The following is a 12,488-nucleotide window of genomic DNA, read 5'->3' as shown; positions in this document are numbered from 1 at the left end:
GAATAGCAAAATGGTGGCTAAAGAGTTCTTGGAACAATTTGGGACTGTACTGATTCTTATGGTCATTGCTTTTCTTTTTACATATTTGTGGAAATATGAGTCTCAATTTTAAAATACTTAGATGTTGTTTGCATACATGTGACAATTCATAGAAGTTTACAAAGCATTTGTTTTTCATCATGCTTTGAATTCTGCTTCACGTTACATTTACGTTACTATTTTCACATCTTTATTTTAGAGAATATGTGAGGCATACAAATAGTGTAGCTTGCTTTCTTCTCAACTGAGCAGCACCATTCAAGGAATTATATTCTAGGTTATTTTTCTGCTAAGATGGGATCTTGCAGTTATTCAGTTGCTGAAAGTATTTTTACGTTGGTTTTCTGTGTTAGTCTGGCTGTTGCACTGTTCATATGACACTGGGCTAGAGGATAATCTCTTCCCCCAAAATGAAGTGTTTTATCTCCTGAAATGTACAACAAAGTATTTGAAAAAAGTTTTCTGTCCCATCTAATGGGGGAGTATTGCTCTTTGTCGTGTGGGCACATTGACTACGAGGTCCTAAAGTTGTGTGGTTCTTTTCTAAAATTGCAGAAATAAGCTTGGCCCCTTATCCCCAAGCATATCCCTGTTCTACACAAATCAAATGGAAATACTCAGAAAAAGGGTTTTGTTGAGTGACTAAATGTCTTGAGGCCAGGTCAGCTCCCATGATCTGCTTTTATTAGTGAAGGAAATAATTATCAACTCCCATAGGCTTTTGGCTCTGTGTTTTTGCTATAAATAACAGTGATACAAATCAGAGAAGTTTTGCTGTTGGAAATCCCCATGCTTAAAAGATTTTCGTGAGCTGTCTGTCATAGTTAAGAAATAATGAGAGAGTTTATTCAGTCAGTGGGGATCAGGAAGAGTCCTGGGGGTTATGACTCAGTTTTTACCATTATTGGTTGCTTTGGGTGCTGGATGTATCTGCTGAATACCAGCTGTCAGTGGAAATAAAAATCTTCAGTTTCTCACTCAGGTTTCACTCACAGTATTCCTTTATAGATAACAAAATGTCTCCTGTTTATGTTTTAAAGGTAGAGTTTGAAGATGTTGGGAACAGTTTAGATGCTTCTTCATCAGATTTAACCGTAATAAAGGTAAATGGTAGCCAGTTCTTCTTTACAAACAAAAAAAGCATAAAATGCACTATATGAGACTGTATGTTGAAGCAGTTTGTGTACAGTGTGCATTCTTAGTCTGCAAAGAATAGGAACTAATGCCTTTCTAATCTACTCATAAAGACAAAGATTTCTTTTTCTATCAGGTCATATACGTATATAGTTATGATGTATGTATCTTACTGAGTTTGGTAGTAGATGGGATTCCTTTTACCTGGTGTAAATACCAGCTCAGTGCCTTACATTGTGTTTAACTTTCATTAAAAATGTACCTAATCCCATGTTGAGAAGAAAGCTGGAACTGTCTGTTCCTGAAATGCTGGCCTTGTTTCCAGACCTCTCCTGGTAGGTTAAGAACACCAGCTCCAGGTGAAGCTGGTGTTTCTGTTGATCCTGTTTGCAGAAAGGAGACTTCACAAAATACAGGGTAGAGAAGAGTAACATGAAGATAAACTTTCCTCTGTGCTACTTACATTTATTGATTTATTTACCCATGGGAATGTGTATCATGTGTTCAACAGGTGACTGAATTTGAGAGGTGTTAAGTTTTTGCAGACTTCATAAAACTTTGAGACGTTAAAAACTCATTTTAAACCTTCTTCTGAGAAATTTATTTGAAGTTCAGTGTTTTCAAGGCTGAAACGGACTAAATTATTGTAATGCTTTCACTAAATTCTCTCCTATACTGGGTGGTTAAGAGATATCATTCAGCATAGCATCTTGCTTATGAAATAGTGATATTTCTCCTTTTTAAAATCTTTTTCGCTGCAGGAACTTGAAGAGTTACCTTTGGAGCCAGGTACTGTTTGTTTTTGTTTGGTTAGTTTGATTTTTTTTTTTTTTTCCTTTAATTAATGAAAAAAAATCCTGGGCATTTAAACAGTTTCATTCTTCATTTAGGCTTTTTGCGTCCCAGTTTGGTTTTTTGGTTGGTTTTTTTTTTTAAATGCATTACTGTAGTGTACGTTATGGTGGAAAATCCAGGTCATGCAGGGTCATAGAGATTGGAAACCCAGTCATATCACCAGATCTGTGAATAACCACCTTTGGAATATGTGTTTAATGCCATGAAATGGTTCCCTAGAACTGTTAGTGCAGAGTGGACTTAAGGAATGAGCCTTAAAGATGTAAAGGTTCTGAAAACAGATCTTGTGATATCACACTGTACAGTGGTTCTGTGAATAAATATAAATACAGGAGTGCAGGCAGTGCAAAGCTCTGGTGCAGAACAGAAATTAAAGAGCGACTGGACTTCAGAAGAAGGAACACGCTGCCATCACAGGAATTTGCTACAGATCCCGCTCATTTTCTGGACTGCAAACACACTCAGAACCCTCAGAAGATGCCCAGTTCTCATGTTGGACTGTCTCTGCTAAAAGAACTTCACAGAAATTTGGAAAATTGAACTCTCAATGCCTTGATACGTTCAGTTAAGCATCTCGGACTCTGGAAGCTAACTAGAGAAGAAACAGAGCTGAACGATTTGCTGAAGAATATGAAGGCTGAGCCCGAAGTTTTTTGTTAAATCTGTGGGGGCATTTTTCTTCCCTGTTGAGGTGCTAGGGCTGATTTGGCAGTGTGTGAGAGAGCAGTTAGCGTGGTAGCTGTAACACTGTGTACACTAGGGTTTTCCAATCTCTGTGTAGCTTAGCAGTTCTCTTGGTGTTAGTGTGGCAGCCATGCCAGTTCCACATTTGTGATTGCTGTATTTCCCTGGTGATTAAATCTTGTGCCATTCTATTCCTGTTAAATCCGTAGAAAATGAGAAAATACTCGACATTTTGGGGGAAACTTGTAAATCTGAGCTACTTAACGAAGAACCTCCCGAAGCGGAGCGGCCGCGTGCGCAGGAAGCCAGTAACGCGGGGCCAGGCAAGAGGCTGGCTGAGGAAGAGGACGCTCTCGCTGCCGCTCAGTTGGAGGAAGATGCTTTAGCTTTGGACAGCAAATCGGCCCAAGCTTTGGCAAGGAAGGAAGCAAAGCGTTTAGTGGTAGCAAAAGGGGAGACAAGTGAACAGAGCCCCGAGGAAGAGGCCCCGGACTCTGAAGGTGTAGTGGTAGAGACCCTAAGCGATCAGAGTAGCAAACGCTCCCAAGGCCTGGAAGCCTCTAGTGGGGAGACAGCGGAGAAAGGCGCAGGTGCCGAAGCCAGAGATAGCAAAGAAGATGGCAAGAGAGCAGAAGACAAAGCTAATTCAGAGGAATCTTCCCCTGCCACTAAAGAGTCCTCAGCCAGTGAGGGCGGTGATCAGAAAAAGAGGTTTGTTTTTTCTCCGTTATAGACCAGATGCTATCTTTTATCATTGGTCCTTAAGTGATGCGAATAAGCTGTTTCCTTCAATTGGCCTCCGAGACTGATGAAATTGTAGCCTATTCCTAAAGGTCTCTTTTATTTCTCCATGTGTAGATATTTATTTTTTTTTCTTAAGAGCAGTGGGTTTGATTTCTTTCCTTCCTCAACCTTCAAAGGTTGTTTTCCCCAAATTACTCTTATTTCTGTCATCTGCAAAACAGAATTGTCCGTTTAGGGGTACAAATCCCTATTTCCTGTCACTCTTCTAGAAATTTGCCAATAATAGTGTTTATTTTGGAACTAATTTACTGGTAGGTATCCAATTTTAGTTGTGCTGTCTAGAATTAATGTCCTTTTTGCATATGATCTGTTGAATAATGTGGTGTTTTATCTTTAGCCCTGTTGAGGACAGAGATACAAAGACAGTCGCAAAAGATGAGAAAGGTAGGTGCATGTTTGGGTTTTTTTATGTACAAAGGATCAGGAGTAAAAGGAGGACTGTTAATTCAGTGACCCCTCAAAGCATTTGTAACATGTCCCTTGAAAATCTTAACTTTAAAATTTCAGTTCCTTGTAACTTCTATAATGTTATTAACCAACAAAGTTGGAGGTTTTTTTTAAATAGGAATCTTTTTTTGTGAATTAATGTTTGATACTTTGTAATTCTCCTCAAAGTGATTGAGGTACAGAAAGAAAATAGCTGCAAACTCATTGGGACTGTTCAATTGCACATTAACTGTGGATTTCAGCAGCTCATTTTTGCAGGCTGCAGTGTGTATTGATTTTAAGAATGAAGAGAAGAGGTAGAAATAAAATTGCAGTGGAAGAGTTTTATGAAGGGAAAATGTGAGGGGTTTAGGACTCTTCAATTTTGCACTGCTGGATTTGTGTTTTACGTGGTCTTTTATGTTTGTATTTTTTGTACCCTAGGCCGTGTGGGGAGTGGTTCTGGCAGAAATTTGTGGGTTAGTGGACTTTCCTCCTCTACTAGAGCTACAGATTTGAAGAATCTTTTCAGCAAGTATGGAAAGGTATGCAGTGGATATGTAAATTAACGAACCATTCTACCAGTTTAAATGGCTGACCTTAAATTTAGCTCTTATTTTCCCTAATGAATAACAGGGTAGGCTGAGTTCTTAACTTTGTGTTATTTGGAAACTCTGTATCTGAAAGTAGCACAGTTCAATAAAGAAGACTGAAAAGGAGGGGTGGGAGCAGAGATCCAGTTTGCAGAGAGTATCTGCAGATACCTGTGAAAATGAGGCAATTCTTGACAGGAGAGATTGGTAGATCATCATGTAGTAGCCTAATTATGTGTTGAGTATCCTGCAGTAGTTAATGCTGTTTTAAACTGTTGCTTTTCAAGGGGCGTTGCTTGGAGAAATCCAGTCTTTGAGGGCAGTGCCTACTAGGATACAAGCGCAGAAGTTGTGGAAGGGAACTGTTTATGTGACCATCTCCCCTTCTGCCAAATACATTTCTGAATGTAATATTAAATGTTTATGTCACTAAGTTCCTCTGGCTGGCAGAGGTTGTCATATGTGGATACAGATGTCCTGTAAGGAAAGAGAAAGTGGTGGTAGTTTCGTTTATTCAATTTTATTTTGGTTTTTACAATCCCACTCTCCCTTCTCTGTATATATGTTCCTCAAGCTGCTGACCTGCTCAGCAACTTGAATTTTCTGAGCTGCATTACTGAAGATGTCCCTGCCTGTGTTAGGGGATTGGTTGAATTAAATGGCTTTTAAAGGTCCCTTCCCATCCAAACTGTTGTAAGAAATGGTGATTAAGTTAGAATTTATTTAGTGACAGAGCTGAAAACACAGAATATTTTTTTTTCCCCCAAAGGTGGTTGGTGCAAAAGTGGTGACAAATGCTCGCAGTCCTGGTGCTCGCTGCTATGGCTTTGTGACAATGTCCACATCTGAGGAGGCCACCAAGTGTATTAATCACCTCCACAGAACAGAGCTGCATGGTAAAATGATTTCTGTGGAAAAGGTAAGGGGCAGCTCTTTCATGGCAGTGTAATGAAAATAAAAGCGTGCAGTTTTAATCTCTGTCCCTGACTATATAATTATTTCTGTCTGAATTTCTAGGCAAAAAATGAACCAGCAGGAAAAAAGCCTTCAGACAAAAAGGAAAGTGAAACAAGGAAGGAGAAAGACAGGCACCATTCTGCAGAGTCCAAATCTGAGAAGTAAAGTGTCGTTCTGTATTTTTTTGATGTTTAAAGATCGCTCATTTGAAATACAGCCAGGTGACCAAGTTGAACAGTAACTGTGATAAATCTTGATTTAATGTTTCATCCTGCATTTGAAATAGGAGTAATTCTTGAAAAGTTGATGTTTTACAGTAGGAAGGGCATCTTAACTGGGCTTCTGTTCAGAAATACAAAGCTCATTAGTGTTAGTTAAAAACCTGTTAGTTACATCAGGAGATACTAAATCAGATTGTTTCTAGATAAACCATTATTTTTAGCAGTCATTTGTCCTCTGATCTGACTCTGTCTTGGACTCTTTTAACTGACAAATGTTTCTAGGATTTAGTCTGTCTTTTTGATAGACTTGTCTGTGTGGTTAGTGAGTGACACATCCAACATTTGTTCTTCCAGTGGTTTGTTGCTTTTGAAAGAGGCATTTTGCTTTGCTGCTTTTTGTAGGTCTGTTGGTATTAAGAAGGAGGAGAAGATCGACAAAAAAGATGATGCTAAGAAATCTGAAAAAGATGAAAAAGAAGGAAAAGAAAAGGATGAACAAAAGACTGGGTCTTCTGATAGATCCAGGGCAAGCAAATCGGGTAATGCTGGCTGTCTTTCACAAATTATTTCAAGGATACTTCTATTATATTAGATATGATTGATAATTCAGTAAAAAGAAGCTTACTTAGTAAAACTGACACATCAGAAAATACCTTGAAAATTTTGACTTAGATTCCTAATAACTTACAACAAAGTTTCCATAATTTTTATGGAACTGTCACTGAGTTTAGACCCGACAAAGTGTGTGGTTGTTTGTCCTTTTTTGGGCTTTTTTCTTTAAACTGTGGCAAAGGATGTATTTTTGTGGAGAATTAAATTAAATTTGTGTTCTTCTAGCTGTCATCCCTGCCAGAGAATACTGCTGTAATTTTGTGATAAATTTACTGCCCCCATCCTCAACTTAGCCAAATCTCGGCAAGCTGCTTAAATCATAAATAAGTTCCATAGGTTATTAAAAACCTCATTAAAATAACTTCTTACTATTTAGTATCTTCACAGTATTAAATCTTGCAGGAATTGTTGAATGTCTTCTGTACAATTTATTTTTGGCTCTATTTTGTCTCCTAGTGAGTCGAGGAACCGAAAGGACAGTGGTGATGGATAAATCTAAAGGAGAGCCAGTTATTAGTGTGAAAACCTCTACATCAAAAGAGAGGGTAAGTCCAACTTCCAGAGAAACTTGTGTGTAAAAAATAGGTGTCAAATAGATTGATGTGCTCAGAGTTGAAGGGTTTTTCATATTGGTACAATTATCCTTTTATCACTTTCTGGAAAGCATCAGGGTGTTAATGATGTGGCAGAGGGGAAATGCTTCTGTTTCACCTTCTAATAGTTTTTCACTGCTGACCTAGTGGAAGAAGTAGAGTTTCAATATGAAAGTGGAATTGGGATGATGTGTTTTCCTGAGCTTGGAATGTTACTGGTGGTGCAAAAGCAGTGTGTTGTTTGAAATCAGTGCAAGTCAGGTTGTGTTCCCCTAGTATTTATATGTATTTATACTATTGAGAAGTTCTAGCCAAATCTGGGGTACTTTTCCATGACCTACTTTGGCTGGAATTCCATCATTGCTTACCTCTGGGGAAGGTATGGTAGCCTGCTTTGTTCAGGTTGACATAAAAGAGGCAATTGCTTGGGAATTTTTGCTGGAAATGCACCGTGTTCAGCTCATGCATTGTTCTGATTCACCTCAGAGCACAAAAAGCCAGGACCGCAAGTCGGAGAGCAAGGAAAAGCAGGATATTTTGTCATTTGATAAAATCAAGGAGCAGCGAGAACGGGAACGACAGAGGCAGAGGGAGAGAGAAATCAGGGAGACGGAGAGGCGCCGGTGAGTTCCCAGTTGCCTCTGCCCTTTAAATGGCATTTTTTACTCCCTTACCTGTTTTGTGTTTTGAACAGGCTGCAAAGAAGTTCTGTGCTGACCCTCCAACAGTGGTATCTCAGATTGATTTCATAGTAATTATTGCTAGAACAGACATAATGCCAAATGAGGGAGGCTTTTACTGCTGAAATCAGTGTTCTCGTGAGACTTCTGTAGGTGCTTTCAGGCTTTGTGTTCCACTTGATTGGATTTAAATTTCTTTGTGTTTTCCCCAGGAGCTTGTAAATACTTTTTGTTTGTCAGATTTCTGTCTTAGGACGCGCTATGCTCTCTGAATGCTTTTTCAGACCTGACTTGGCAGTAGATACTGTGTTACTTATGCAGAATTCTCACTTTTGCTTTTTTCATTTGCATGGCGTTTTTTATTTTCTCCTAAGCTGTTACTTAATTGGGAAGAAATCATTAACATTTAAGCAGCTGGTGGGAAGAACATAGAAACTTTTTTTTAAAAAAAAGCAGAACCAAACAAGAAACCCCACCCAAAACAAGCAGTAAAGCTTGGACTGAATCTTCTCAACTAAAAACAAAGTATCTCTTGTAAATTAGAGAGAGAGAGAGACGAGATCGGGAGCAGCGTCTTGCAGCCATTCACGAGCGGGATGAGAGACAGAGGCTCCAGAGGGAGCGGGAACGGCTGGAATTCCAAAGGCAGCGCCTGGACAGAGAGCGCTTGGAGAGAGAGAGGTTGGAGAGGGAAAGGATGCACATAGAGCAGGAAAGGAGACGGGAACAGGAGCGAATCCAGAGAGAGAGGGAAGAGCTGCGACGCCAGCAGGAGCAGCTGCGCTACGAACAGGAGCGGAGATCTGCCATGAGGAGGCCTTATGATCCTGACAGCAGGTGAGCAGCATGGCAGGGGGGCTCCAAACTCCTCAGCCACATCCCCTGTGGGAGCCTGTGTCAGTGGGAGCACTCTTGATAAGGCAGTCATGGCAGCTCACAACTGAAAGGCTCTTTATGTGCTGCTTTTAACACTCTAACAGCAATTTGAGGAACAGCAAATGCTGTGCTTGTACACTTGTAAGCACTGTTCTGGTACAGCAGGTCTACTCTAACTTCCCAAAGAGGAGTGACCAAGAGTAGTAACTGTGTGTATCAACTCTAGATGGTAGAAAGATACTCATTCTCTTCTCACGCCAGCATGTGCTGAAATTAAGCTGGTTTTGGTAAACCAAATTTTCTCTGAGACTGAAATGCAACTCCTGCTTAACACGCTTAGATTTTTAATTATTGGGTTGAATGAGGTTTGAGAGAGCAGGAAAGCAGAGATGGTTCTGGGGTTGCTGCTGATGGTGACCGTGTGTGCAGGCGAGATGACCCGTACTGGCCCGAGGCGAAGCGGCTGGCGCTGGAGGACCGCTACCACTCGGACTTCAGCCGGCAGGATCGCTTCCACGACTTCGACCACAGGGACCGGGGCCGCTACCAGGACCACTGCTTGGACAGGTTGGCAAGGCACTGGCTCTTCTTCATCTTCCTATGCCTTTAGGTGTCTTTTTGTAGCTTGAAGGGTGTCAGAAAAGAAATCACTCTTGTGCATTTCTCATGTGTAATTTCACGCGTGCTTGCAATCCTTTGTTTCTGTGGGTTATGGACGTACCAGAAAGAGGCTGCATAAAGATTATAAGCCAAGTCCTGCTGTAGTCTGCCATGATGCTGATAGAGATGCAACAGCTTCTCTCAAGGTCTATGGAAGTCTGCTTTATGAACCCCTAAGATTTAGCCATTTCCTTTTGCTTTAAAACTTTCCCTATTTTCGTCTTTGCAGCCTGGCTAACGCAGGTTTTTAGCGCCACAGAATGGAAAAATATTTTCTGCGTGGTGCCATTGAGACTTCTGTTTGCTCTCAAAGGATCTCTGGTGAAAACTGTACCGTTTGTTTTTGCTTGTTACTCATTTCTGACAATGGTAGGTTCACTCAGTATTCTCCCTTGGTATCACTGTGTACCTGGCCATCCTCAGTGGTGCCTTTTTTACCCATATCACAGTGATAGATGTTACTTTGATCTCTTTTTATGCTTTGAAACAAGAACTCTTTTCAGTTATCTTGCCACTGAACATTAGCATCCAGATTTACAGCCTAATGAAGATTAACTTGTGTGTTATTTCATGCAGACATTGGAATTATGATTACTGTGTTGATTCAACTGAAACTTTTCCTTTTTTGTTCCAGGAGAGACTGTACAAGGGGAATTCCAGATCGAGATGGGCAGGTGCGTTACAGCCAAATTACTGCTTTAGTTAGAAAGCCAAACAAGCTGATCCCAAAGCAGAAAGGACACAGTGTGCACACAGCCTGGTTCTTGAACACAGTCACCTCTGGGTTTCAGCTGAGATGTTCTAGCAGAACTAATTTTGTGTGCTAATGAGCATAAAGTGAATTGCTGTGTTATCTGCTTGCTGGGGTGGTAGCCACAGATACAGGCAAGGGGAAACCTCTGAGGGATGGGAGCATCTTTTCAGGCTGGTATGTGGCAGTAAAAGCTTTCTGGTTGACCATCTTAGATGTTAAGAGAGAGCTGCTGTACTTACTTAGCTGGCAAAAGATGCCTTCTCTTCTCTCACATTTATCTAAATAAAACAACTGGTGCCATAATGAAACAAGGCTGCAAAAGGACAGGTGTGAAAATCAATGCCACAGTGGGATTCAAAACCTTTCATTTCTGAAGAGAGGTAGGAGGTAGGCACATAATCTATATAAAAACTAAAAATCTGAAGCCAAGAATGTAAGCCTTTAAAAAACCTTACCAGACAAAAAAGATTTCTCCCACCAGTGGACAGCATGGAATCTGTGCCAATAAACAAAATAAATGCCTGGAGGGAACCATGCACAACAGTGGAACCTGTAGAAGATGAGACAGCTACAGTTTTATTTCCTGACAGCTTATAGAAAGACAGCATCCAAAAAGCCAAATTTTTGGCAATCCTAGAAGAAAACTTGTGTTGGTTCTTCGCATAACTGGGTCCTGTTTGCCTTTCAGCACTACCCAGATGAGCGGCATGGAGGGCCTGACCGTCACTCCCGGGACAGCTGGGGTGGCTACGGCTCTGACAGAAGGATGAGTGAGGGAAGAGGGATACCCCCACAAACCCGGTTAGTGCCTGGCAAATTGGGAAGTGATCGGGGCTTCTTAAAATTTCCTCAGTGAGCCTTTGAAGGGTGACAGCAGAAGCAGCTTGACAAGTGTGAATCCTCTCTCCAGATCTTTGAGCATCTGGAGGAGCAGGGAATCTCCACATGTAGCTCCCACGTGCCTCGGGAGAGGGAAGCTCTGTAGTGAGTAAAGAAGAGCTGCTCAGTTAGCTCAGCTCCTAACTGTGGTTCTCTCGTACGTAACTTTCATTTCTACAGATGAGATTCAGTCTGTTTCTGCAGATGAGATTTACAGATGCCCCAGTAAGGCCTACACAAGTCTCATTCATGGCTGGTGGTCAGGTTTTAAGGGAATGGAGTGGAAGTCTCTGCAGTGGTGGGGGTAGAGAACTTAGACTCATCTAGAGTAGTAGTGGTTTCTCTTTCAACCAGTTAATCAAGCTGGGCATATTCCAGCTGCATAATGTTCAGTTCTGCCTAAATACACCAGACAGAGGAGTGGCAGCCAATGAATTGATCCATCCCTGAGTATTTCAGTCCATTGCAACATCCATGTCATCTCTGGATCAAAAAAGACGAGTTTTGTTGTGTGAAGGATGCTGTTCAGCAAGTGTGTCTCTCTCATTGTTTCCCTTTGACCAGTTTTGATTGCAATGATTGGGTGGCTACAGCTGCAGCTTGATTAACCATTTAACACACTTTGGCATGGGGTATGGTGTTTGGCTTTACCCTGTGCTGCTAAGTGGGTAGGGGACATACCTAGAAGATGTTCTTTTATTTTTTTAAGAGATGGACGTGACTGGGGAGATCATGGTCGAAAGTTAGAGGGGCATCAAGATCGTACATGGCAGGGAAATGTGGATGGAGGAGTGATGGGACGGGATCATGAGAGATGGCAAGGTACACTTGCTGCTTACCAGTGTGATCGTGGTTTTTTTCTGTGAATTACTGCTGCTGAACCTTCTAGTGGTAGTTAAATTACTGAGAAAGCAAATGAAATTCTGGGAACAAGGTGACATTTTTACTAGGGAAACACAAAAGCCTGTATTTTTCTTTTTTTTTTTTTTTTTCCTTTTTTTCTCTTTTTGAATTAGGTGGTGATAGAAGCATGCCTGGTCAGTCAGGACCAGGCCATGGGATGACTCGAGGAGGGACATCAGGGTAAGAAGCTCTGTCAGAGTGCTTCTAATGTTTTCATAATAGTTGATTAATCAGTATAAAAGAAGAAATTGCTGTGTCAATTCTGAAAAATACCTTCAGCTTCTACTTAAGCCTGGATTGGCACGGAAGGGGAAAGAAACCCCAACAAATTAAGGAAACATCTCTCAGAGTCACAGCAGGATTAGCTTCCCTGGGCCGTGTCCAACTTGTCTGGCGTTGTTTTCAGGCACGGAGGCTTCACCCCAGCTGGGAGCCAGAGCCAGATGCTGCAGGGCAGTGGGATCCCAGGTGTGTTTGCGGGCCAGGAGCGGACAAACAGACTGAGCGAGCCCCGTTTCAGCCGCCGCTACTGACGGCACTCGCTGTACATAGATGTATTTTTTTTAATGCCAGATGACAGTGGTCGTGAGTTTTATTAACCAGGGTCACCTTGAGTTTGTGATTCTAAAAAAAAAAAAAAAAAAAAAAAAAAGCAAGACTGCTGCTGCACTGTAGCCAAATACTGTGTCAACTTGGTTTGGGGTTTGTTGGTTTTTTGTTTGTTTGTAATGAACATGGTGTTGGTCAAACATCACTTTAAGTTTCTTAAGTGAAACATTCCATTTTTCAAAAATAATAAAATCGGTTTATGGCTACTA

At 41.1% G+C, this 12,488-nt stretch overlaps 1 protein-coding gene across 3 annotated transcripts in view; it reads left to right on the top strand.

Moving 5' to 3' along the window:
- Nucleotides 1-12,488, top strand: part of LOC309582635 (scaffold attachment factor B1-like) — a 15,569-nt gene extending 3,081 nt beyond the window's left edge. The window contains exons 5-21 of one of the 3 annotated variants that reach the window (XM_082297887.1): nt 1,080-1,142; nt 1,935-1,962; nt 2,922-3,423; nt 3,854-3,900; nt 4,387-4,487; nt 5,305-5,454; nt 5,553-5,653; nt 6,116-6,252; nt 6,782-6,870; nt 7,405-7,541; nt 8,142-8,435; nt 8,904-9,041; nt 9,769-9,808; nt 10,577-10,689; nt 11,477-11,589; nt 11,784-11,850; nt 12,077-12,488. In XM_082297887.1, coding sequence (XP_082154013.1) covers nt 1,080-1,142; nt 1,935-1,962; nt 2,922-3,423; nt 3,854-3,900; nt 4,387-4,487; nt 5,305-5,454; nt 5,553-5,653; nt 6,116-6,252; nt 6,782-6,870; nt 7,405-7,541; nt 8,142-8,435; nt 8,904-9,041; nt 9,769-9,808; nt 10,577-10,689; nt 11,477-11,589; nt 11,784-11,850; nt 12,077-12,203 — 2,247 coding nt within the window. In that variant the 3' untranslated portion in view covers nt 12,204-12,488. Of the gene's footprint in view, nt 1-1,079; nt 1,143-1,934; nt 1,963-2,921; nt 3,424-3,853; nt 3,901-4,386; nt 4,488-5,304; nt 5,455-5,552; nt 5,654-6,115; nt 6,253-6,781; nt 6,871-7,404; nt 7,542-8,141; nt 8,436-8,903; nt 9,042-9,768; nt 9,809-10,576; nt 10,690-11,476; nt 11,590-11,783; nt 11,859-12,076 lie in introns of those variants that run through there. The other 2 variants (XR_014227115.1, XM_082297888.1) reach the window with 2 other exon arrangements.

This window comes from Coloeus monedula (genome assembly GCF_965178545.1).
Source record: "Coloeus monedula genome assembly, chromosome: 27".
In the NCBI taxonomy this organism is placed as follows: domain Eukaryota; kingdom Metazoa; phylum Chordata; class Aves; order Passeriformes; family Corvidae; genus Coloeus; species Coloeus monedula.
Note: the sequence above shows the minus strand (reverse complement) of the source record. Positions and strands in the feature narration are given on the sequence as shown.